The sequence below is a fragment of the Euprymna scolopes genome, chromosome 35, assembly GCF_053919585.1.
Source record: "Euprymna scolopes isolate OS-2025 chromosome 35, ASM5391958v1, whole genome shotgun sequence".
Classification (NCBI taxonomy): domain Eukaryota; kingdom Metazoa; phylum Mollusca; class Cephalopoda; order Sepiida; family Sepiolidae; genus Euprymna; species Euprymna scolopes.
The window spans coordinates 31,632,702-31,660,280 of record NC_136516.1 but is presented as its reverse complement, the minus strand read 5'-3'; the positions used below and the strand labels follow the sequence as shown (position 1 = coordinate 31,660,280).

The 27,579-nt window shown below is 34.5% G+C and overlaps 1 protein-coding gene across 1 annotated transcript in view; it reads right to left on the bottom strand.

Annotated features, from left to right (window-relative positions):
• LOC145259613 (uncharacterized) overlaps nt 1–20,475 on the bottom strand; it is a 134,205-nt gene extending 113,730 nt beyond the window's left edge. The window contains exon 1 of the mRNA XM_080117269.1: nt 19,676–20,475. Coding sequence (XP_079973395.1) covers nt 19,676–20,411 — 736 coding nt within the window. The 5' untranslated portion in view covers nt 20,412–20,475. The remainder of the gene's footprint in view (nt 1–19,675) is intronic.
• Nucleotides 20,476–27,579: the final 7,104 nt, after the last annotated feature.

The window sequence follows — 27,579 nt, the reverse complement described above, 5'->3', positions numbered from 1 at the left end:
GGAGGTTGTTAGTGCTCGATAACAAAAGCAAAATATTTTTTATTATTTGTTTGTAGCGACCAAATGTAACTGTTTACCTTTGAATAAATAAATAATATGTGTGTATATATATATATATATATATATATATATTACTTTTAAAATGTAATATATATATATATATATATATATATATATATATATATATATGCTTACCCTGGAATATATATATATATATATATATATATATATATATATATATATATATATATATATATATATATTATTTATTCCAGGGTAAACATATATATATATATATATATATATATATATATATATGTATGTATGTATATATAATATATATATATATATACTTACTTAACTGTTCTATATATATATATATATATATATATATATATATATATATATTATAACTTACTACCTAGCTCTACCTATGTATTGAGCACTGTTGAAGTAAATACTTAAAGTTTACCCATAAATTTATATTTTCGTATACTAATTTATGTGATTAAATGTGATTATGTGAATTATAGTCATATATATATATATATATATATATATATAGAGAGAGAGAGAGAGAGAGAGACAGACAGACAGACAGACAGATAGGCAGAGAAAGCCCCGTCATCAGCAATACACACTTACCTTTATTCTGCCTTTCTTAATTATACACGAAACGTATATCACCCGATTTATTATGCGAAGTGTGCTTTGTCATATCAACGGTGAAATTGCTTATTGAAAACCAACGCTTCCCTCAAGTGATTGTGGCGTTTTATTATGCTTGACCCCGTGACACATTAACGATATTGTCTAAATGAATAGCTCATTAAGTGACTAATTAAGCCTGTGTTTCCATTCATAGGCCATTAATATTCTATCTCGTAGTCAGCGAAACGAGGAGACGATAAAGTTAAGATGGCTGGGTCGGGCGAAGAAGGCGTTGAAAATTATGAATGACTATAAAAATTAAGGGAGATAATCGAGGGAAAAACAGTCGCTATTTTGCAGATAAAAAAGGGTCGCCATTTTGCAAGTAGAAATCTTAGTATATTCCCAAAAACCTCTACTTTTATGCTCGGTATGATTTCATTTATGTTTTTTAAAAATTACAAAAAATAATAAAGTAGGAAATTCATTATTATTGAAAAATGGTTTTTGCATATAAAAAAAAATCCAATTATATTTTAATAATAATCTAAAAATTCATACCATGTACTCCTTCTTTTGTTTAAGTTACATTTCAAAATAATAATGGCGGATCGCTGAATCGTTAAAGTAAATCTTTTATATACTAATATAGTAATATGTTACTAATTTCGACATGACAATTAAGTACATAACATTGCTTTTAGTTGAATCCAATTTTTAAATTTTCGATTTTCGTCTTTATTTCTAAACAAGCACCGAAAGAGCAATCTAAAATTTCACTTAGCGAAATATCAATAAGACGTAGCGGACAGTATTGCGATATCCTCATTTGTTTCACTCTATTTATTGCGCTCTGTGCAGGTCAATGCAGACCAGTATGTTTCTTTTACATATGTGGTCTCACATTAGTTTGTAACGTAGCACGGATGCAAATGCATACGACGTGACGTCATCAGGTGGGAGTAAAAAATACTATAAAAAGAGAAAGAGAATGATCATGAGAGACCAACTAACGTTCGAGATCTCGTGAGAGACGTGGAGAACGTTCTAGATCATGTGGGTAACGTCATGGCTTTACCAATAAGGAAATAAATGTTTTTGCTATAAAGAACCAGCGAGTTGGAGGTATTTCCTATTCTTTGTCTTGGTCTCCTTTGCGACTGAAACTGCACACAACGTGTTGGTCCGCGGACAACGTTACACGAGATCTTATATTTATAAAACAACTGTGGAACGCCATTTCCTTTCGAGTCTTTTGTTACACGACCTTTGAAATGAGCCCGTTGTTCAGAGCCTCAACCACAGACTGACCTATACCTTAACCATGGATCGCAACACCAGAACTTTTGTTTTTCTCAGAAGAAATCACAACCTCATCTCACTTCCTGTCTCTCCAGATCTCTTTCAGAGTGGTCAGTCTTCTGGGAGTAGAGACGTAGTAAAGACAGGATTAAAAACGAGCTGAAGGTCGCCGACAACCTCTGTCGACTGTGGGGGGGTGTAGGAGGGTAAGTAAATGGTATTTGGGGGGTCGCGCCATATCCGGTCAAAGGCGACAACCATCTGCTCGACGTGTCAAAAGAGAAAATGTAGCCAATATTCGGATTGGAACGTCTCGCTTTTCAAGAAAATCGAGTAGACTACTGTGCGCATGCGTACAATTAGAAGAACGGGAAAATTTTTTACATCGTCTTTGTTTATTCGCCCCTCCCCCATATATATATATATATATATATATATATATATATATATATATATATATATATATATATATATATATATATATATATATATATATATATATATATATATATATATTAGATTAATTAAGTTCACGTATATTGTTCCTATTTACAATGCCTCCCCACAGGGCAGAGTTAGACACCAGGGTCGTTTTTTAATGTGGAGAAAAGGAGCAAAAATGAAAATTGTCTCAGTCGTGAAGGATTTTTTCTCCACTGACAGAGAATAAGAAATTGAAGTGCAGCATCTGAAGAACAGAGTATTTATTTGCTCCCCCACCGAGCAAATTAGGCACAAGGCCGATTTTTAATGTGAGCAGTGAAGGGGAAATGGGGACCAACTCACTGGGGAGTAGGGGAGCTGGATAGTGAAAATTGGTATGAAGGGTTTCCCCTACATTGACCAAGGTTTTTGCTTGCAGTATCTGCCGGAACAGATACTACACTTTGATCTTGTCTCGAAGGCCAAGTAGGTTTTATTGTTTTGTTCAAGTATATTGCTAACACAAACTAAAATCAATATTTTTTTCAAGTGCCGAGTACGTGTGTAGAGCTAATACATCTCTCTCTCTCTCTCTCTCTATATATATATATATATATATATATATATATATATATATAAATTCGTATTTCTGTTTGTTTGTTCACAATTTGATTAATATATACAAAAGGTCCGCTACTTTACTATTCCATTTATTTCTATATATAGTATGATTCTTGCAAAATATACAATGAAGAGACCACCTCATTTGCATTTTACAGTAAAGAAAGTCGATTTTACTAAATAGTGGTATGTTAGTTAATGTTTCTAACGAGAGAATTGTTTTAAGTGTTCTATTTTAAAAATGTTATTCAATAAACTTTAAATAACAATTTAATTGATAATATATTTAATTTAATTTATTTGGAATTATTTCCGACATCGACTTTTTATCTCCTCCTAGAAACTTTGAAACATAAGAATAAACTCTTCACCAAATAAAATGATTTTGTAATCTCAATAAGTTTCTAGCTTGAAAAAATAATTCCGTGTAGACAGAAAAATGTTTGTTTTACTTACAAATAAACTGAAAAAAATTCATTTGTTTGTTTTTAATATTCTTGAAACGGCTATACAGAAACTTTGACCACTTCGAATTCAAACTTCAGTCACACTTTTATAAACAAAAATGGCACTTCCCTAAAAAATAGCAAATCGGAAAAGTCCTCCGCCCCTAAATAAAGCAAATCGAAAATTTCCATTATTTACGAAAAAAAAAAAAGCCGGTGAAAAAAGTGCCTTTACAAAAAATAAAAAAATTTAAAAAACGCATATTACGCACTCTTTTGGCTAATATTTTTTTCGGTCGTTCGGGCACTCGCTGCTATTTTTATTGAAACAAATTATCGGGCACTCGCTGCTATTTTTATTGAAACAAATTATCCCCGTGAGATAATTACAATAGACTGGTATATCCACCCAACATCGGATACACTCTGTCAACACCGAGAAAGCTTTTGGGCTACATCAACCAACACACACTCAACGCACCAACGAATACGGCTGCCCCGTATCCCTTTCGAAAAATATATATATGAGCACACAGTTAATAAAACATGTTAAAAAACTCTTTGAAAAAGTTAAAAACATATTTAATCTGAAAAGGAAACACTTGATAAGTGGACTATCCACTTATCAAGTGTTTCCTTTTCAGGTTAAATATGTTTTGAACTCTTTTTCAAAGTATTTTTAAAAATGTTTTATTAACTGTTTGCTCCTATTATAAGCTCTATCTCCTATTTGGTTTTATCGATCTTTTACATCTGGCTGAGATAACTTTATAAATATTAATTCTTTAATATTTACAATATACTTTAGTTTTACCATCTTGGATCATTTTGGTAAATTTAATTGTAATTTTTATATTATTTTATTATATATATATAGTAAGTTATAAAATGTATATGGCGATTAAGCTACACTGAATATTCCGCGTTTCATCCACTCTAGGATTCTTCAGGCTTATGTAAATACTTAAAGTTTACGCATAAATCTATACTTTCGTACATTAATTTTATGTGAGTAAATTAAGTAGTTATATATATTTATATATATGTGTGTGTGTGTGTGTGTGTGTGTGTGTGTGTGTGTGTGTGTGTGTGTGTGTGTGTGTGTGTGTGTGTGTGTGTGTACACGTGCCATTTCAGAAATTAACGAATCACAATCTATTCCATTACAAACTCCCACCCCTTGCATCGACGGAAGCGAAGTTTCTGTCTTTGCTTCCGGATTTGAAAAATATGATTTATATCAATTAATTATTTAAAGCTGAAAACAGCGGTAAGAACGATCGTAACAATTAGAAGCATTTTGTTGGCAATATAGATTCGATTTTAATGTGTTATTGTCTGTGTCATTTGTCACACATGCGCAAAGACACATACATCAAACGCCAAATACAGAAATGGATATAAACAAAATGGCGGATACATATCAAGGCAGACAGCTGGACATACACCCATCGTTTATGTTTATGAACTTTTGAGATGAGGATTGATAATTTGTTTTATTTTGATCCTTCAGACGACTGTTCTCATCTTAAGTGTTATTTTCACAACGTTTCAGCCGATGTAACATCCGACCTTCTTGCCAAATTCTGGAAACGTTCTGTTCAACTCGGAAATCTGCGTGCCGTAGTTGATAATGTAATTGACACAACTCAGTTGCCAGATACACTCTTCTGGAAGTTGAAGATTCAATTCTCAGTAATGACAACACTAAAAAAATACAATTGTGTATTGTTTAGGACTTCTACCTATATATATATATATATATATATATATATATATATATATATATATATATATATATATATATATATATATATATTTATATATATATATATATATATATATATATATATATAATTGTTGGACATATTTTAAAAAACTACTATTCTTATCATGGTTGTTATTTTCCAAACGTTTCGGCGGATGTATCCTCTGGCCTTCGTTAGGTGTATCTTGTCAAACTCGGGAATCTTCCTATTAAACTTGGGAATATGCACGTAATTTAAAATACAACTTTTTATTTAATGCACGAGGGCGATATGTTCTCGTTCCGCCAACCATGACCGAGAAGAAGTCTCAAGTAATTCGCAATTATATTATTATCATCGCAAGCACTAAGAAAATTTCTCCCCTGACACTGTTCTGGAGGTTGAAGGTTGAATCCTCAGTGCGAACAAGAGTAAGAATAAAATTGCGAATTATTTAAGACTTGTACTGAGTCATGACTAACGAAACGAGACCATGTTACTGTTGCATATTAAGCTAAACAACGCCAGAATTATCACTGTTTGTTCACACACGCAGTAGATTCTTGACAAACGAAGAGATATTCAAAGTAGAGTTAAAATGCAGGAAGAATGTGCAAACATTGTAAAACAACATTCTTGATACTCACCCAGTCATTGAACAATCGACGACCGGAATGTTTTGGTCTTGGTTGGGAATAGCAAACGAATTCCTGACTGGGAAATTGTCAATATAAGCAAATGCCTAACCAGGGCAAAGAAATCAGAACGAAGAAGAACGAGAGAGAGAGAGAGAGAGAGAGAGAGAGAGAGAAAAAAAAAAGAGAAAGAGAGAGAGAGAGAGAGCTGATCGAGTTATCATTTGTTGTCACCAAACCACTTCCATACCACACTCCCTCTCTCTATATATACGCCAAGTCGTTGTGTGAAATAAACAAAGTTTTTGTATAAACAGCTTGTCGGTTTATTTTTATAAGCAGGTTGATAGACGATATATATATATATATATATATATATATATATATATATATATATATATATATATATATCCGCACACACTTTGCACTCGAGCTAAAAGAATTATATAGACTAGACGGTCACAATTAAAAAGTGCAACAATAACGCAGCATTATCCCGTCGATCAAATAAAAAGTCCTTTTCGAAATTCTATGTAGATTCCAGAGTTCGACAACTTACACCTGAATAAGGTCGGAGGTTACACCGGCAGAAATAACACTCAAGGTGAGCACCGTAGTCCCAATAATACAAATAATCCACTAATACAAAGTTCCAAAAATGTAATGCCTTCTATTTTTCATTCCGTCGAATGGATCAAAGGGGATTGCGAATTGCATCGTTATGATGACTGAACTTATGCATTCATGACCTTAAAATTTCATCTCACTGTTTCAAATATTGACATTGTGAGACTCTACGAAAGCAACTCCTATCATGGACGTGTGTCAGAAGCTGAGATGCGCCATTAAATTCTTCTATGCAGAAAGAATTGAACCGATCAACATATACCGACGCCTTACGAAACGGGCGCAGCTGATATCAGCACAGTTAGGAGATAGTTCGTCGATTGCAAAGTGGCGACAGAGATGTGAGTGACAAAGCGCCCTCTGGATTTTCACGACCTAACCATGAAAAGAGGCCGGCAAAGGTGCATTGAGGATGGTGGTGAGTATGTAGAAAAAAAAATTCTGGAGCACAAAAGATCAATGGTACACCCTTCACCTCCGTAATTCTTCAACGTCTTAATTTTTTTATTAAAAATAGGAGGCCTTAATTTTGGAACGACCCTCATATAATTTGGTCTAGCGATTACTTTCGTTTGATAAAGGACAGGGGAGTGTCTGGAATACTAAAATTGTACTTGTGGTGGCACCCACTCATTTACATATGTGGATAATATTACACATAATTAGCAAGACTCGGTTAGTCTGAGTGTGTGTTAACCAGAAGCCACCGAAGGCTGAGCCGAGAGCAGATATGTTCTCCAGCCAAGACTCCCTTACTTGAAAAACATTATGTAAATATACTGTAAATATACTTTTCCTAATACACTTCTTATTGATCTACCTTTGTTTGTTGAGTCTTCATTTGTATTGCCTTATACGTTATTTGGTTCAACCTGCAAACATAACAGTTGGCGACGAAGCTGAACGCCAAACATAACAGTACTAAAAGTACGTTTGCCTCTGATTACATCAATCACATTTGATACTATCTGTAACAGTGATTGCGCATGTAATTGTGAACCAAGGGTTGCTCAATCACCAACCACAATTACGTCAGTACTGCCTGATTCCAGTGTCAAGGAGAAGTCCAGGAGGACTGGAAACAACACTGAGAGTACATACAGCACCTAGTATTCTCAAATGGTAACCTATTTCAGAAAGAAAGGAAACCCCGAAAGAAGGAAAGAAAGAAAAGAGGGAAGGAAGAAAGGAAGGAAGAAAAAAAGAAAGAAATACAATTGTTAGAAAGAAAGGAAATATCTCGATAAAAAGAAAGGAAGAAAAGAAATGTCTAGAAATGAAGAGAGACAGTGTGAAAGGTAAGAAACGAACGATTTAGAATAAAAGAAAGAAAGAAAAACCCGTAAGAAAGAAAAAAGAGGAAAATGTACAAAAAAAAAAAAGAAAGAACGAAAGTAAACCCCGTAAGAAAGAAAGAGAAAAATATGATGTTATATGTAACAGTGTCTGCGCATGTAATTGTGGAGCAAAGGTTGCCCAATCACCAACCACAATTCTCTTGAGTCAGCACTACCTGATTCCAGTGGCAAGGAGAAGCCCAAGAGAACTGGAAATAATGGTGAGATCACATACAGCACCTGGTACTCTCAAATGGTCATCCACTTCAGTACTGACGAGGCTTAACTTCGGTGATCTAGCGTCAACGTGATTATGTTGTATTGCCTTCATTTATGATTTTTCTAATGTATGTTTGGAAACAGAAAAAGGAATGAAAAAGAAAGAGAATGCAAAGGGAACGTACGAAATGAAGAAAAGAAGGAAATTAAGTGGAACATTTCGGCATAAAAAAAGAAGAAAAAGAAATAATTGACATCTATATATTAATACAATGGCGTGTGTGTTCTTTTGTGTGTCACGCTTACATCCGGGTCGTTCAATTGCTTAGCACTTCCATTTCTTGTCATAAATATTTTTACCAAGAATTCTTTATAAGTTTTAGTTTCGGTTTCGACTATAGCTGATGGCACATAAATCATCTATTTTTTTTTTTTATAAATAATTTTATCAAGAATTCTTCATAAGTTTTTGTTTCGATTTCGATTATGGCTAAATGAACTCATGTTATATATATATATATATATATATATATATATATATATATATATATATATATCATAAGTTTTGATTTCAGTTACGATTCAAGCTAATGCACCCAAGTCATATGGATATATATTTTTTTTATTTTTTAAATCGCAACTTTATAACATATAAAAATCGATAGAACATTAACTCTGTAATAACATATACGAAATCTGGAAGAATTAAAATATCATATTTAAGCGTACTTTACGACCGGGCTTTACCGGGCGTGCATGTTAGCTTAGATAAATACATTTGCAGTTTTAACAAAAGAGCTACAATAATATCAGAGCGTCTCCATTTACACTGAACAGCTACAGAATGCCAACATCAATATATTACATATGTGTCCCCTGTGGAATTTCGACAGGTCATGCTAGTAAAGATTAATATGGAATGAGGGAAAGAAAGCAAAGGAAGATCTAAGATAGAAAGAAAAGACACAGAAAGAAAGAATGATAGGGAAAATGTAAGTAAATTAGATGGAAAATTTTCAGTAAAAAAGAAAAGAGAAAAAAATAATTTAGATAATGCTAATTACAGAAATACAGAAAGATTGTAAAAAGTAAGAAAGGAATGATTTAGAAAGAAAGGAAACCTGAAAGAAAAGAAGAAAGAAAGAAAGAAAAAGAAATCCACTTGAAAGAAAGAGAAAAAGGAAAAACCTCAGTAGAAAGAAAGGAAGAAAAGGAAAATCTATAAATGAAGGGAGAAAGTGTAAAAAGTAAGAAGCGAACGATTTAGAAAGAAAGAAAGAAAGAAAGAAAGAAAGAAAAGAAGGAAGAAAAACGTAGAAAGAAAGAAAGAAATCTTGAAAAAAAAAAGAAAAAAGTAAAACCTTGTAAGAATGAAAGAAAAATATTAAAAACGAAAGAAAGAAATCAAATAAAATAAAATAATGAAAAGCAAAAAAAAAAAAAGTTGAAAGCAAAAAAAAAAAAAAAGAAAGAAAAAGAGAGAAGGAAAAAAACGATGTTTTGTTGTAAAAATTCCATGAAAATTACGAGAAAACCAAAAACCAAAAGAGAAAAGAAATAAAATAAAGGGAATAAGGTGACCGAATGTCAGTAAAATAATTGCATTAAAACGTTGGAAGTCAGAAAAATATTCCAATTAAATAAATAAAAATAAACAAACGAAAAAAAAAAAACAGATGCAGCGACAAATAAAAACAAACTAAAAAAAAACTAGAAAGTGAAATAATTATTCTCTTCATCATCTTTTATCTTTTTCTTGTTGTTCTTTTTATTTTGACCCTTCATCTTTCCCAGTCATCTTGTTCCTTGTTGTTGTTGTTGTTGTTGTTGTTCTTCTTCTTCTTCTTCTTCTTCTTCTTCTTCTTCTTCTTATTATTATTATTATTATTATTATTATTATTGTTATTATTATTATTATTATTATTATTATTATTATTTTATCGTTTCCTTTCATATAATTATTATAATCATTATTATCATTATCATCATTATTATCATATTATTTTTACAATCATTATTAGTATCATTATCATTATTATTATCATTGTTATTATTGTTGTTGTTGTTGTTGTTGTTGTTGTTGTTGTTGTTGTCGTTATTTCCCTATAGTCTTCTCCTTCCTCTTCTTTTCGTCTTGTTGTCACTATCGTTTTTCTTCTCTTTCTCCTTAATTATTTACTTCCTTTCATTTTTCGTTTTCTTATTGCTTTTTTCATCGCTTGTTCCTCCTCATCATATTTCTTCTTCTTCTTCTTCTTCTTCTTCTTCTTCTTCTTCTTAATGCTGTCGTACATATGTCCATCGCCCCGCCCACAACTGAAGCATCATGCGGTGATATATGTAATACGAAACTACGTCTTCAAGTAGATCAGCTTGAATTATTGAAAAGGAGAAAAAAAGATGGCAGCTGTACGATCTTTCTTATCCAGATTCTGTGGTGGTTTTTCATTAAAGAGCAATAAAGCAGGTGCTAATTTCGAATCAGATGAGGGGTCGGGCCGGGTAGGTGTGGCCTTCATCAGAAAAGCTGGGTCGTCGTAGTCGGGTGTGTTGCCGGTGGAGGTGAGTCGATCGAGCACCACCGCTGCCGCTGTCGTCAGCATCTATAAAATGTGATATCGCTTATAGATTATTTGATATCGTGTATAAATTATAAGCATCATTATCAATTATATCCTTTTTTCTTTAATAATTTTATCTACAGATGCGTTTAAACATTTCTGTGTCGGTTGTTGGTCTGTTATGCGTAAGTTTACAATAGCATTTGCCTCGGGTTCTAATATGCAAGTTTTCTTTATATAGACTTTTCATCAATTTGTCACAGTTAAGTTTGAATTAAAATTTTCGGTAGTTTGACACACCTAAGTTTGAAGTAGAATTTTTGATGGTTTGTCACACCTAAGTTTGAATTAAAATTTTCGGTAGTTTCTAACATCTAAGTTTGAAGTAGAATTTTTGGTGGTTTGTCACACCTAAGTTTGGATTAAAATTTTCGGTAGTTTCTAACATCTAAGTTTGAAGTAGAATTTTTGGTGGTTTGTCACACCTAAGTTTGGGTTAAAATTTTCGATGGTTTGTCACACCTAAGTTTGAAGTAGAATTTTTGGTGGTTTGTCACAGTTAAGTTTGAATTAAAATTTTCGGTAGTTTGTCACACCTAAGTTTGAAGTAGAGTTTTTGGTGGTTTGTCACACCTAAGTTTGGGTTAAAATTTTCGGTGGTTTGCAACATTAAGTTTGAATTAAAATTGTCAGTGGTTTGTCACACTTAATTTCTAAATTTAAAAACTCTGACTTTAACTTTGATTTGAAATGGTAGACTCATATCAAATGTTTTTTCCAAGATAGCCTGTATGAAATCCAGATAATCCCAAAATGGAGTGCTGTTGCCATATCGGAGCTGCTCGAGCATCCTACCTTGCATTGACAAATTTCAAAACCGCATTAGAAACCTAATAGATGACGCCTTTCTCTTTTCCTGCAACCTCTTTCTCACAAGAGAGACGTTGCGAGCCTATCTCTGCTTTGCCGTTATTTTTATGCAAGTGCTCAACTGGACTTCAATCCATGGTCCCTCCCATTGCCAAACTTTCACAAAAAATAATCGTCTATCTACAACAATCATCAAGAGTCCCCCACTCTCTATCTGTACGCACTCTCTATCTAAACGCAAATTCCATGAACAAAGCTTTTTTTGCTAAAACTGCCCCCCCCCTGTAGAACTCTGTCTAGCTGGCCTGCTTTCCAGCTGACTATAATATGATCGTCTTCAAATTTAATGTAAACAAGTTCTTGTTGAGGAACCCTACCTAAATAATCCATTTTTACCCCATGTCCACCACTAACTATTTATACGCTGCTGTCTCAATGACTACCGTACACTCATTAACCTTTATCCTCGAGTGGCTTCCGGGCCTTGATAAGTGATTACCTCCGTGTAAAAATAAATAGCATTTTGGTATCAAGGAGAAACTAGAATTACCACTGGGTATTACATGAAACCAGGTGCCGTTGCAGACAGATAGATTTAAAAAAAAAAAACATTCTGAATAAATATTAAAAGATATTCAAAAGTTGAAAAGCATAGAAACCTTTCACCAAAATTAGTCTACTCGGCATTAAACGCCTCAATGAAGTGTTGATATACTGTAAAATAGAAGGCATAAACAAAATAGTTTTTGTGATTCAGTTAATGATCATACATTGAATCTTGTAGCGGTCGAAAATTGATACAATCACACGCAGGGGCGAAATCTCGCGACTCAAGATTTAAATATACCGTTTTTCTGGCTTGTCCAATCACAAGCAAGCTCTCGGTCACGTGGCTGGGTATATAAAACGTGAAACCGGCAACAAGCTTTCTCTTTCTCATGCTACAGGACTCTTTAATCCTTTGCCCACAGGCGTTACACGCGCGACCTTTCTTTATCATGCTACAGGACTGCTCACGCGTATACATAGACTAGACGCACCCTACTACTATCCGTTACAACACTTAAAGACATTGAATACTTTTCTCTTTCTTTATCCGTTAGCCTGCCTATCTCATCTACATCTCAGGACTGTCTAATCCTTTGTCACGACTGCTGCTGATTACAACACGTGTACACTCCTCCAACAAGCTGGTATAATATGCAATCTATCCTTACACACAGGGAAACTTTCAGCTACTAACCCGTTTCTCTCCTATGCATTCTACTAATGAAGATGACTAATAAAGTAGGGTTTTTTTTAATGTTAAAATGCGATTTCTTTTCCTTTGTCTTATCTTTACAGAATTCAACTTACAATTCTCGATAATACATCGTTGGTAATATTCTACAATTTCCAAATCTGGAGATTACATTATCAAACCAGGAGTAATCACTGGACTTTTAGGTTCATGCCTCTCTGCCCTTCTATTTTTAATCTTTCTCTCTCTCTAACTCTCTCTCTCTCTCTCTCTCCTTCTCTCTCCTTCTCTCTCTCCCCCTCTCTCTCTCTCTAACTCTCTCTCTTTCTTTCCCTCTCTCTCCCTCCCCCTTTTTCTCTCTTTCTCTCTCTCTCTCCCCTCTCTCTCTCTATCCTCCTCTCTCTCTCTCCTTCTCTCTCTCCCTCCCTCACTCTAACTCTCTCTCTCCTTCTCTCTCCCCCTCCCTCTCTCTCTTTCTCTCCCTCCCCTGTCTGCCCTTCTATTTTTAATCTTTCTCTCTCTCTCCCCCCTCTCTCTCTCTAACTCTCTCTCTCTCTCTCTAACTCTCTCTCTTTCTTCCCTCTCTCTCCCTCCCCCTTTCTCTCTCTCTCCCCTCTCTCTCTCTCTCTCTAACTCTCTCTCCTTCTCTCTCTCCCTCTCTCTCTCTAACTCTCTCTCTCTTTCTCTCCCTCTCTCTCCCTCCCCTTTCTCTCTCTCTCTTTCTCTCTCTCTCTCTCTCTCTGTCTCTCTCTGCTACCACAAATGAGAGATTTCTCTTCCTCTTTTGGGCCCATCCACCAAATCATTCACAAATGTGGTTGATTAGTTGGCATTATATATGATATTCAATCTATCCTTTAAGCTACTAAGCCGTTACTCTCATACATTCTTACGAACATGACACATAAAGTTGCTTTTAAATGTTAAAATGATACTTTCCTTTCATTGTCTTCATATTTAACTAACAACCAAACGAATGGATGTCAACAATGGATTTTAGTTTAATATTACATTATTTTCAATTACAGATTACATCCTATATCTCTAAAAAGCTACCATTCGTCCATGCATGGAGTATTGTGTTCATGTCTGGTCTGGTGCACCAACCACTAGTATCCCCTTCATGGGGAGGCTACAAAAAATCTTTAATCCAATGTTTACTATCGCATCGTCACCATTTTGTATCTTTATGCTTGCTTTACAACTCCCCACTCTAGGTTTGTCCCTATTTTAAATCTGGTCACTAGATCCTAGCAATCTATAGTTACATCTCGATGGCAATATGCGTTGTTTGGTGTGAATCAAAGTAAAAAAAAAATGTACAAAAGTCACACGTATAAGATTCTTAAAAATTATGTTGACTGAAACACGGGACAATATTCCGCTTAAAGTATGGGGGAGTGGTAATAGATTTTGCAAGCAAATGAGGCAAATATCTATACACGCACGGTATAATGTTCTTGACTTCATTAAACCAAACGAATTTCCCTTCAAAATATTCAGATATCAACGTAATAGGTTTTACCGTTTGAAGGTTACTCTTTATTTAGATTTAAGCCAAACGCGCGCCTTTCACAATTGACTAATACAAATAAGAACATAATGGGAAAGGAATGACTAAAAACGTGGCAGCAAGACGAAAGCTGACACATCTAAGAATACAATGTTGCTTCTCCCTCCAATTCTCCCTCCGAACGTCCAGGTCTAAATGTAACGGATTTTACCGTTTGGGTCATAACAAATTACAGAGAAGAGTTGTCGTCGTCGTCGTCGTCGTCGTCGTCGTCGTCGTCGTCGTCGTCGTCGTCGTCGTCGTCGTCATCATTATCATCATCATCATCACTGTCAGCATAATTATAATAGTGATTATCATCGTCGTCATCATTGTCATCGTCTTTATCATCATTGTTGTCATCATCATCGTCGTCGTCATCATCATCGGTGTCATCATCATCATCATTATCATTATCATCGTCATCATCGTCATTATCATCGTCATCATCATTGTCATTATCATACTCATCATCCTCATCATCGTCATCATCATCATCATCATCATGATCGTTTCATCGTCATTATCATCGGTTTAATGTTTATTTTGCATGCGTTAGATGTCTTTTAGAAACTGACTTCCAAACTAACCTATCTCTGGCCAGGTCTTTATAAATGCATCCTTCTATCAAATCTATTTGTATCATATTCTTCACGGTTTACCTTGGCCTTCCTTCCTCTGCCAACTGACCTCAGAGACTTTCATCAATTTGATTTCAATTTGATTTTTTACTAATGAAAACCTACTCCTCTACACACATCCATCTATACTCACCAGATTTAATGTTTTTTTTCTGAAGTCATAAGATCTAAACTTAAAATTGTGATTACACGTGTCGTATCATTCTGATATCATTTCTCCCCATGCAACGCATGTCCTCAACCCTCATTAGCCAAGCTTCACTTCAATATATGATCATACTATGCACGCATGTCTGATAAACTTTTTCCTTTTTTATAGTTATAATACTCTGCAGATTGACAAAGCTAAAAGATCCCTAAAATTATTAGTTATTAAAGGGTCTTTAGATTTTGTGTAGTGGGAGGTTGAGCATTGTCAAGTGGCTTTCTTTATTAATTGAAAACATAAACATGAGTACAACTTGAATGCCTATTAGATAGTATTATCCTCGAGTGGCTAAGGTTTCTCTGTGCATGAGTCCGTCAGAACTACCTGACATGGTAATACTTTCCTTAAAAGTAAACCCTAAACAACGTCTTTACAAACTCAATGTTTAAGAGATAAAGGAGAACTTTAATTGAATATTCAAATATCTATGTGTCTCATAAAGTGATCAAGTGTTACCCCCAGGACGGGTCACCTTGATTTCTGAGAACTACGACTGAAGTAAAATGAAACACACAAGGGAGAGAAACCATATTTTTGTGAAATATTTTTTTTTTTTGTGTGTGTTTTTTTTTTCAATAAAATCAAATCTGACATCACACTTACGGATTCACAACGTCCAATGAAGTAAGAACTCCAGGGAACATATACCCGAGCGAGCAGTTGGGAATTACACACACACACCATTCACTATGGCTTCATAATTTCTACCGGTACATAGCTAGAAAACGCAGCCGTTAAACCAGATATATTGGGACAGAGCGAATAAAAAAGCGACCATAATAGAGATCAGTGTACCCAATGATACAGGGGTTAACAGAGCTGATAGAGAAAAGATAACAAAGTATCAAGGACTAAACGAAATTTGAAACTAAAAGAGGTTTCAATTATACCAATCATCATAAGAGGAACTGGACTTCTGAAAAAGAACCATGAAAAGTACTTAGCAAGTATACCCGGTGAACCAAGTGCCCCAGTCGTAAAAGCCCGGATCGAACTTTGTCACTCACATCTCTGTCGCAACTTTGAAATCGACTAACTCATCTCCTAACTGTGATTTTTAGTTTAAAAAGAAGGAGGCCTTCATTTTGGAAGCGTACTTAGATTTTGTTCTGTTCTGTTTTGTTTTCTTTTAACTATGCATTTTTTTTAGAAATATTTTTTTTATTAAAGTCTTATTTTTTTATTAAAACATTACTTTTATCAAAACATTATTTTATTACAATATTATTTTATTAAAATATTATGATTTATTAAACATTATGATTACAAATATTATTTTATTAAGACATTATTTTTTATTAAAACATTATTTTTTTATTAAAATATTATTTCTATTAAAACAGTATCTTTTATTAAAATATTATTTTTAAAACATTATTTTTATCAAAATATTATTTTTTATAAAAACATTATTTTTTTATTAAAATAAATTAAAGTAACTCCGTATTGATGGATACAGAATTACGTCACATTTCAAAGAGGATGTTCATTTGAAAATATTTCCGAATCAGATAAAGTATTTTCTGAAAGGAATAAAATGCACTGGATCCACTCTTAAACTAATTAGTCAATTATTATGAATTTTCGAAACACGACTGTTAGGCATACAGAGTCAAAATGTGTGCTATATTTAGTTTACTTCATTTTTTTTATAGAAAACATAGCGATGTGTTTGTTAAATAAATAAAATTTATTTTGTATCTGACCTTTCGAAAATTGAAATTTTCCTTGTCATAAAAATGTTTTTTGTGTTTTTTTTTTAATTTTTATTTCTTTTATTTTTTTATGGCCTTTCTGGTGTAATAAAGGACAATTCAGTTATGCGGTTGATTTTAATTATTATTATTAGTAGTAGTAGTAGAAGAAGTAGTAGTAGTAGTAGTAGTAGTAGTAGTAGTAGTAGTAGTAGTAGAAGAAAAAGAAGAAGAAGAAGTTCAGACACTTTTATAACTTAGTTTTATTCAAAGAGGATGAAAGCTCTTTGTAAAAATTTAGATACTTCCGATATTTGTGTAATTTTAACAATAGGTATAAGACATCAACTAATAAATACAACAGCCCCTCTACAAACGAGCTGCTCTATTTACGAGAAGAAATTCGAGACACGAGATATCATCCGAGCAAAAATCTTGACCTACATATGAGAGAAAATCCGGGTGTCCAGATTCTAGGTGGCCGAGTGGTCGAGACCGCCCAGCACAGCTCGTCCCAGTTAGCACGTGTGTTTCCCGCCATACAAACCTGATCCCGGGCTCTTGTGTTGTGCTGTTTTCTTCCACATTACATCTCCTTCTTGTGACTTTTATGTGACTTTTATGTGACTTTTTTATGACGCTAACCATGAATTCGAAAAAAAAAAAAACGAAATGAAAAGGTGTCCTCTGAGAAAAAAAAAATAGAAGATGATGTTGATCGCATTCACCTCCGTTAGCCACCACCGCCTTCCGCCATGGTAACTACTCACAACTACAATTTGAATGTGTTTTTAGTAAATCAGGAAGATGTGTTTTATAGTTAACTAGCGAGGGGTACCCGGCGTTGCCCGGAGGTGGTGTGGAAACTCCAGGAGTGGTGGTTGGGTTAAAAAAAAGTAAGTATGAAGATCGAACCCGAACCCTTGAGGCAAAGTTGTAAATTAAAGTGTGAAAAAAAAAAAAAACGTGCGACGTTAACGATTTCCCCACCGCGAGATGCTAACGGAAACACGTTTGAATTTATTTAATTACTTGGATTTGGCAGGTGCCCGTTTTAATGAGTTAATGAGGTCAAATTTGACTGCGGGATAGTATTTTCCCAAGATGTTATAGGAAAAAGACTAACCCACATGCGGCGAGCGACAAATGTTGAATATTTATCTTCCCGAAATCGAGCAAATTAAATAGACAGGCGAACTTCGTTGTTTACTCTGAGATATTACGATTTATATGTGATATAAAAAGTTTTAAAAAGTTGTGAAGCGACCGACCGCTTCTCTGAAAAAAGTTTTTTGTAGGCATACAGAAAAAGCGAACACACATACATATATATTTTCGCTTTTATATTTATAGATTAGGATTAACTTGGATGATCTGGGGAGCCGGGAACGAATTAATTGGGGGTTCAGTTATGTTTTACGGAAAAATTCGAGATACAAAAAATTCTAGATACGCGCTCCATCCGGGAATGAATTAATATTGTATGTAGACGGGACATTCTATTCTCCAAATTCCAGTTTCTTACTACAGTTTTAACTGATCGGGACATAATAAAAGCACAATCTACAGTTTGAATTCCAAATATTTCAGATTTGCATTAAATTTGATTCATCGTCATTTGACATCAATTAAGACAGATTCTCTGAGTTTCAGCTTATTTTCAAAGCCCATCAAGTTCAAACCTTTAATTTGCCTCAATCTTTTGTTGGAAAGACTAGCTGTCCCTACCCGGTGTTGCCCGGCATATATACACGAGGATGGTCCCAAAAGTAATGCCTCCTATTCATTAACCCTTATCCTCAAGTAGCCTTTGTCCTTGATAAATAATGAATCGCTTGTAAATAAAAAAATAATTTATCTGTCCTGGGACGCATATTTTGTAGGTGTTGAATATTCGTCTAATATAAAAATATGAAAACAACAGCAAATGAAAACACGCAGAATAGAAAATAATTGTCAATTAATGAAAATAATTAATAATTTATATCATATACAAAACAAAAACAAAAAACAAACAAAAACAATTTTGATTAAGATTTGACATAGAAAATTGAATGGGGAATGATTGACGGCTGGGAGGTAAAGTTTAACCTTTAGTTAACAGAGGTTGGTGAAACTGTATGACTTTCATAAAAAGGGAGATCTTCCTCTTTTCGGCTGCCAACTGAAGTAGGTAGTGGCGAAACGTAGTAGTTCCCCGAAAAGCCTCAGAGAAGGCGGTGTAGTCACACAATGTAGTTAGATATAACAATATAAGCTACCTATGTATATATCTATCAATATGTCTGTCTCTTTCTGCGAAGGGACGCCTAAACTTGTTAAAGTCCAGAGATCCTTAACCCAGTTTGTTTCAACTTGTCTGCTTTAATAAACTTCTTATAAAACCTAAACATCGGCGCTCGAATGATTATATCCACAGACGATCAAGAACCTAGGTTACTGATTATAACAATAGGTTATACACGTCACAATAATTACTTTCCTTGTAGAGAGAGTGGGTAATTTTTCTCATAATGTATGATCTGCTGTAATTGTATACATCTGTGATATGCCGAGAGCTATTGACCTACAAACAGAGACTCACTAAAACTACGATATTACAATCAGCACGTCAGCGATTTATCTTGCATGGTAACCTCTGCATTGCTTGTCGCTATGTTTGTGGTTTTTTAACCATTGTGAGGTCATCCCACGTGAAAAAAACTTTTTTTCCGCTAGAAGCAATCAGTTTTTATTGTTTGTTCTTTGTTTGTTTGTTTCTTTTGTTTTTTGTGAAGGTGTTTTAGAGTTGGCTCTAAAAATAGGAGGCATTACTTTTGGAACCCCCTCGTTTATGACTGTGTTGTGTTTAATGTGCGTAGGATGAATATATAAAAGAAAGAAAACGTTTTGTTACTTACATAAAGCTGGCAAGGCTCCTCCCAAATTTAGGTTTGGAAATTCTGGGTAGAGTGAAGGTCCCGAACCGTAGAATCCGACCGGCAGGGCAAGTTCGTTCCGGGTCTCCGACAGCGGCGTCGTTTGCAACGAGCTAAAAGACAAGGGTTTACTGGCCGCTGCCGCTGCTGCTGCAGCCGCCATGTCCACGGCCACAGACGAACTGGACGCCGTATTTCGATACTGGACGCTTGTGAAGGCCGAGAACCGGCGGGTAAAGTCCAAGGAAGACGTGACTGGAAGCAAATGGAACGGGGGCCCCGGCGTAGCGCCAGAGTTCAAGTTCGGCGGGGACGAGGAGGATGACGACAGAGACATGGCCCCCATAGTGGCGACGGCGGCGGCGGTCGTTGTCACCGACCCCGCCGAGGACGGAGACTCGGACGGCGTGGACGACGACATGGCTAATCCGGAGCTGCTGACCGTCGTCGGACTGGACAAGCCGGCGTGGTGGTGGTGGTTGCTGTGAGGATGGTGGGGTAGGATAGCGGGCGGCGGTGGCGGTAGAGGCAGAGGTGGACCAGATTGACCGACCGTAACGCCCCCACTACACATGGCGTTGGTTGCTATACTATCACTTCCGGTGGTCGTGTTAGTACTTTGGTTATTGTTTGTGTTGTGTGTTGTACTGTTCCCGTCATGGGGCGAAGAAGAATTGTTATTACCGTTTGACTCCATAAGGGTCATTTCCAGTGACATAAAAGAAACACGCTCAATTTATATATAATACCTATCTTTTAATAGTATATACGTATGCGTCTATACGTATATAACAAAGTAAGACATGCAATGTTGCATGCATATATATATATATATATATATATATATATATATATATATATATATATATATATATATATATATATACTTATCTATATTTTGTGTTTATTATTTGAATTATTTCTAACATAAAGGATGCTCAGAATTATGGTTACACGTCAAAAAATAACTTAAAGAAATAATTATAGAAAAAAAAATGGGTGGATTTTAACGGTTTTTTTTTTCATTGATGTCTGTCTTATGAAGCTTGGGTTTGAATTCCTTGATGTTGTTTTATGGTAAATCTATCCGACATCTTTATTTCAAAGATCAGACCAAAACTTCAGTTAGCATATAATCTATAAAAGTGAGAATGTGTGTGTGTGTGTGTGAGAGAGAGAGAGGGAGAGAGAGAGAGAGAGAGAGGACACTTCTCAACCTATATGCTCAACTTTTGATCTACAATCTTGAAATTTGATATATAGGATATTCAGACACGTGGAAAAAGGGTTGCTAAGGGGTCCAGATTTAAAAATTGGTACTTGGCAGTCATTGGATTTTTGTCTGCTTGCTAACTGTTTCATGAATGCGCATGCGTGAATAGTTCACATTACAAATTACTTATGTTAAGTATAAGTAGTTGGAAAATACTTTTAAAAGATCGTGTCATGTTTGTCTAATGGTTATCGTACATGACACAGTGTCTTTAGGTCTTGTTTACGATCTCAGCTCGAGTATTTTTTTTTTTTTACTTCCAAGAAATGAACAGTTTATAAAAAAAAACATAATACTCGCATGCATAGGTCTCAGTTTCTTACGGTCTTTTTACTACATTTTTTTAAGGAATTATACGTTACGTTTAATACCGGGCAACGCCGGGTACATTTTCTAGGATATATATATATATTTGTATAAGTTAGCATATAATATGTGTGTGTATTTAGGTCTTTTTTACGTATGTATAATCATACCTCCTTTATTATTGTTTAATTGTATACTGTTCACAAATATATACGTACACATATACGTATGTATTGGCTATATAATCGTTTATATAAGTTCTTTTTTTCAAGTGTTTGTTTTATCAAACCTTAGATCTGAATTTCTATTTGAATGGGAAATATATTCGACAACTTTATTTTGAAGATTAAACCCAAAAATATAGCTATTACGTAATATGCGTCGCATGCATAGTGACGTGGACTAAGTGGTTAACGACACGGGCTCTAAACCTGACTGTACCGAGTTCGAATTCCGCTTGTTCTACAGAAACGCTTTCATCAAACAAACATTTGACCTTAAGATATGTATAAATTTATTATTATTTTTTTTACTTATATGCATAATCATCAGTTTATATTAGTAATTAGATTATATTCTTCAAAGATATATAGGTATACATATAATAAGACTAGCTATATAATCATTTATATATGTTAAACAAAATATGTAATGGCGTGATAAAAAAAGAAAACTTATAAGACAATTTAAGTCCTTCTTACTATGTTTTCGTCGTTTTCTATTCTCCAAATTATATAATTATATATGTGCGCATGTGTGTGTGTTTGTGTGTGCGTGTGTGTTCAATTGTAATTATATACAGAGTGACCAAAAAAACAACAACAAAAAAAGCTAAATGGAGGCCATCTAGAACATATGCTGTAGAACGGAAAAAAAAGGCCAAAGACCCTAGTGTTTTGATGTGATGTTTTGAATATAATAAACTAGTTATGACCAAAGTTTCATTTCATTCGGACAAAACACTAAGAAACGGGGCCTAATTAGATTTGGGGCCCGTTTTTTGGGGGTCACCCTGTATATATATATATATATATATATATATATATATATATATATATATATAATGTGTGTGTGTGTGTGTGTGTGTGTGTGTGTGTGTGTGTGTGTGTGTGTGTGTGTGTGTTTAAGACGTTTGGGTTTTCGTTTGTGACGTTATGTTTAACTGTGATAGGTTTCCTTTTTTGTTGTTGTTTTTGTTGTTTTTTTTTTGTTTTTTTTGTCGGATATGTGCCTTGTAAAATAACAAATTGTGCTGAAGTTGATTATTGGCCTACAATCTCTTCAATGATCATTCTGATGTACCGTAAAACCTTTTATTCAATCTTGCACCAGGAAGAGGAATACGCGGACACCACATGAAACTTTTTCACTAACAATTGCGATTGAACCGAACGAGGGCTGAATTCTCAATCAGAATCCCAGGACCTTGGAATAGACTTCCAAGTAATAAATGCACCAACAACGCAAGATAATTTTAAAACAGATGATGGACTACTGTGTCCTATTCTATGTAAATTTTTTCCACCTTTACCGTAGATGGCATTGAAGCACAATTGTTTTTTCTATTTATTTATTTTTTCAAATGAATTAAATTGAATTAAATCTATAAAGGCAATGGATATCATATCAGATGACGATTTACGATGGGGATTACAATGGACGGAGTTTTTGAGCCTCTGTTTCGTATTTTCATATCTTATTTATCTTTATTTTATTTTATTTTATTTTTCTTGCCAGTTTTTGCTGTTAAGTTATATTTATTATAGGCAAAAAATTTATTATTTATTTATTTATTGTCTGAATGGAGAAGAAAAGATTCCTTTGTTGCGATCTGCATTTTTTTTTCTGTTTGTTTCGTGTTGTCGAGTTTTGTTTTTGTTTTATTTTTTGCAGCTCTATGTGTCTGTGTACATAGAAACATTAAAGAAACATTTTCCGCTATGCTCCTGTTTTTTCGTTTGACGCCGTCCTTTCTTTTTATGGATCCGTTTATTATTATTATTATTATTATTATTATTATTATTATTATTATTATTATTATTATTATTATTATTATTTATTACGTCATCTTCAACGTTTACTTATTGTTTGGAACTCGTTATACATTTTGACATCTGTAGCTAAAAAAAAGATGGCGTCGGAAAAAAGTATTTTGTAAGAGCTCATACGCAAATATATATATATAATACATTAATAAATATATGCATATATTTTTCTTGTTTTCAATATTTATATAAACATGTTTCGTTCATTTTAGGGGGATGCATTTTTATATGTATGTATATGTATATATGTACTATTTTCTTCTTTTTCATCAATTCCCTGCTCACACACGCGCAGTCGCTTTTTATCTTGGATGGTATGAAACGCGAAAACGACTCTTGTAAACTAAATGAATCGAATGTCTGGATGCTGAATCGACAGGGGTTTTTTTTTTTCTTTGATGAAGGGGGCTCCCTGAAAAAGAAAAGAAAACAATAAATAAATAAAAATTAAAAAGTAGAGATTCGAACGAAAATATATCGTATTATTCGGACTGCTATTTTCATATTGATTGTTATTTTCATAAAATTTCGGTTGATGTAACCTCCGATCTTCTTTAGGTCTAGCTTGACGAACTCAGGAATATTTTTGCCGACCTCGTGAATCTGCACTGAATTTCGAACGGAACCATTTATTTAATCCACTGTGGTACCATGACTGGGTATAGATGTCCTAATAATTCGCAATTGTAGGTTTTGAGTGTTGCCCGCCCTGAGGATTGAACCTTACACCTTTTACCAAGTACTTTATCCACTACTAAACCAAGGATCTTTGCAGGAAGCAATGGTCCAAAGAATCCGAAGAATACGTAAAAAAAATGCTTCATTCCCAAAATACAGAAATGGAAATATTTTGTTTTTAAACATCAGAACATACGACATAATCATGTTGACACACCGATCACCGCTGGGTCACCGAGATTAAGCAATGTTGAACCTAGTCAGTACTAAATGAGTGACCATTTGGGACTTCCAGACTCTGTAAGTGCTCGCCGCTTATCTAGGCAATGTTTCCAGTCATCCTGGACTTCTCCTTGCCACTGGACTCAAACAGTGCCGATTCAGGAGAAGTGTGGTTGGAGATTGCGCAACTCTAGCTTCACAATTATACGCACAGCTGCCCCATACATGGAGTTACCTTTATCTTTCGAGACTGAACGGAAGTATCGAAACATCAGAACCATAAATTTCGTGTTGGCATGTTTTTTTTTTTTGTTTTTTTTTAATGTTTTGCTATCTCCGCTTAGACCAGATTGCACACTGACATGGGCGTTCTCATGACAGTTTTCTGAGCCTTTCTACTTCCATGCTGGCTTATTTCAAATTGTTTGCGGTATCATCATTAGAAAATTACCTTACGGAGGTAATGAACTTTTTCTATCCGGTTTGTGTTTTCATCAGAATTTTAATTTCTCCTAGATATATTGTCCTCATTACAGCTGAGGAGCTCCATCTGCCCCACCCCCGCATAGTAATCCTCTGGAATATCATAGGCTACACCTTGCCCAAGGGTGGTCTGGAACTGTTCAACACAAATGGTATTGAGTTCTATTACAATTTATGCCCCCCTCCCTCCCTCCTCATTGATGAGTCATTTCCTTGTCCCTTAAGGCTGGTAAGGCTTTTGGTTCCTGCTGCTTTAGGAGTCACGTGAGGTAGCTTTTAAAAACGCTCACATCGACGTGCCCGGCCTCTTTTTTGTCCTTTTCCATTCAAAGCTTAATAACATGTGATATATCTGATAAGAAATTCTCCTCCAGAACAAAAAAAAAACAAAAAAAAAAACCAAAAAACAAAAACAATTAAGTCTCTTTACTCTGTATTCTGTAGTTTTTCATGTTTCGTTATCTCCAGTTGGACCAGATTGCGCACTGACATGGACGTTATCATGACAGTTTTCTGAGCTTTACTACTTCCGTGATGACAAATTGGAAGCGGATGTTTTATTTTACAGCACCATCACTAAGAAAATTGCTCTACAACGCCAACGGGCTCCCCCTATCCGGTTTATTTTTTTGTTATGAGTCGCCTCCCTTTCCTAAATGTATTGTATTTACTACAGCTGAGGAACTCCATCTACCCCCTTTATGACAAACCATCCAAAATACCACCAAAATCATATATATATATATATATATATATATATATATATAATTTAAAGGAGATTAGAATAATAGTCTAAAGAGCTAAGTGTATTTTAATGTAATAGTGAAATTACTAGTTTAATTAAAATACAGGAAATGCTCGTTGTAATTTAGATATATAATAAGCTCGATAGTTAAATGTCCTAGAGCTAATTCAATATTAAGTAATGTGATTTATAATTTAAAAGTTTTAAAATTTTTTAAATTTAACAATCAAAATTTAATTAAATTAAAAATCAGTTTCATAAGAAGGAACAACAACAAAGTCAATTATCTGTACGATCGTTTCGGAAATCCGTGCTTTTTATTTGTGGTATACATGAAGTCACGTAGAATAATTATACATAGTTTTTTTGGTAAGCACGGTCTCCTCATCAGCAAATTTAGGAGGATTTCTATTGAATTGAAAAGACACCAAAAATAAACCTTGAATTGAAAATATATATATATACGCGTTCACACGGACACACACACACACACACACACACACACACACACATATATATATATATATATCGTTGATTGAAATATAATATTTATGCCTATTACGATCGGGCAGCACCGAGTGATCTATTGGTACGTATATAGAGGAAATGTCATCGGCGTATTGCAGTTTAATGATAGTTTTCAAGGTCAGCTACTAATGTTAAATAAATGATTATCAAGCCTTAAGTTGATGGCAACTCCAGCCCGCTTCTCCATTTCCCTACGTAGCAGTGTAGTCACACCGACGAGGAAAATGATGAAGAGAACCGGAGTCAGCACACTGCCTTGCCTCAGGAGTGGTGTGACAAGAATGCTGGTTACTCTCTATCCTCCTGGACAGAATGCTCAAAACACTTTTGTGGATCGAACCTACAACCATCGGCAGCTCTAACCATAGGGATATGGATCTGTGCTCGCAAATGATTAATCAAATGCCTATTAAATAATCATTAACAGTGCTCGAGCTACTACTTTGTTTACAAACAGGCGTTTGCCTGTTTCCCACCTGACTACAACTTGGATGTCTTCAAGTCCAACATAAACAAATTCCTGATTAATCGTCCCCTTTAAAGTAAGACGCTTTATCAAATCTCCAATACTAACAATTACTACAATACTATCCCATTACTGTACACGCAATAACCCTTATCTCCGAGTGGCTTCCGGGCCTTGATAAGCGGTGACCTCCATGTAAAAAAAAACACACACACACACACAATCACAGCCACACTGAACAACCCACAATCTGAACTCCGTAACAAATAACTCTCAGAACACTTTAAAATTAGTGATGGCTTTCGAAAGATCCAGACTTATGTTGATATAGGTGATATGCACAGTTTCTATGATGCACTGAGAACCATCTACGGTCGCAGAAACTGCTCACTGGCACCTGTTAGATCTGCTGACGGAGCATCTCTAATCAAGGATCAGATTATGATAGTGGCGCGATGAACAGACCATTACAACACTCTGCTTAAGCAACCCACTCCAGTGGACCAAACTGCCCTTATTGTGAAGACCCCCTCCATCATATCCACTACATACCAGATATTCCACATCATATCCTAAGCTAGATCTCGCATTACACTGAATGTAACTTAGCTACCGAACTCCCCCTCTTTTTATAAGATAAGCATTAAACTTCGAAATGCCTAGGTATAAAGATCATTTATAACAGCTCCGCCAACTGATGTTGAATTGACAAATAAATATATACACACCAGTATATTGCTTTGTCTTGCCTATAATCCTTTTCACCCCCCCACACACACAGATATATATATATATATATATATATATATATATATATATATATATATATATATATATATATATATATATAGTAGTAAGTTATAAAATATATGCCCGATGATAAGCCTGATGAATCCTAGCGCGGATGAAACGCAGAATATTATGTGCAGCTGAATTTCCATATCTATATTATAACTTACTACCTAGCTCTACTTACGTATTGAGCACTGTTGAAGTAAATACTTAAATACTTAAAGTTTACGCATAAATTTATATTTTCATTTATTAATTTATGTGTTATATAGTGTTTCATTGAGAGAGTTTTATTAAGCGAGTTTTAGAGTCTTAGTGAGAGTTTGTTGTTGCGTTCCGTGTTCGTGT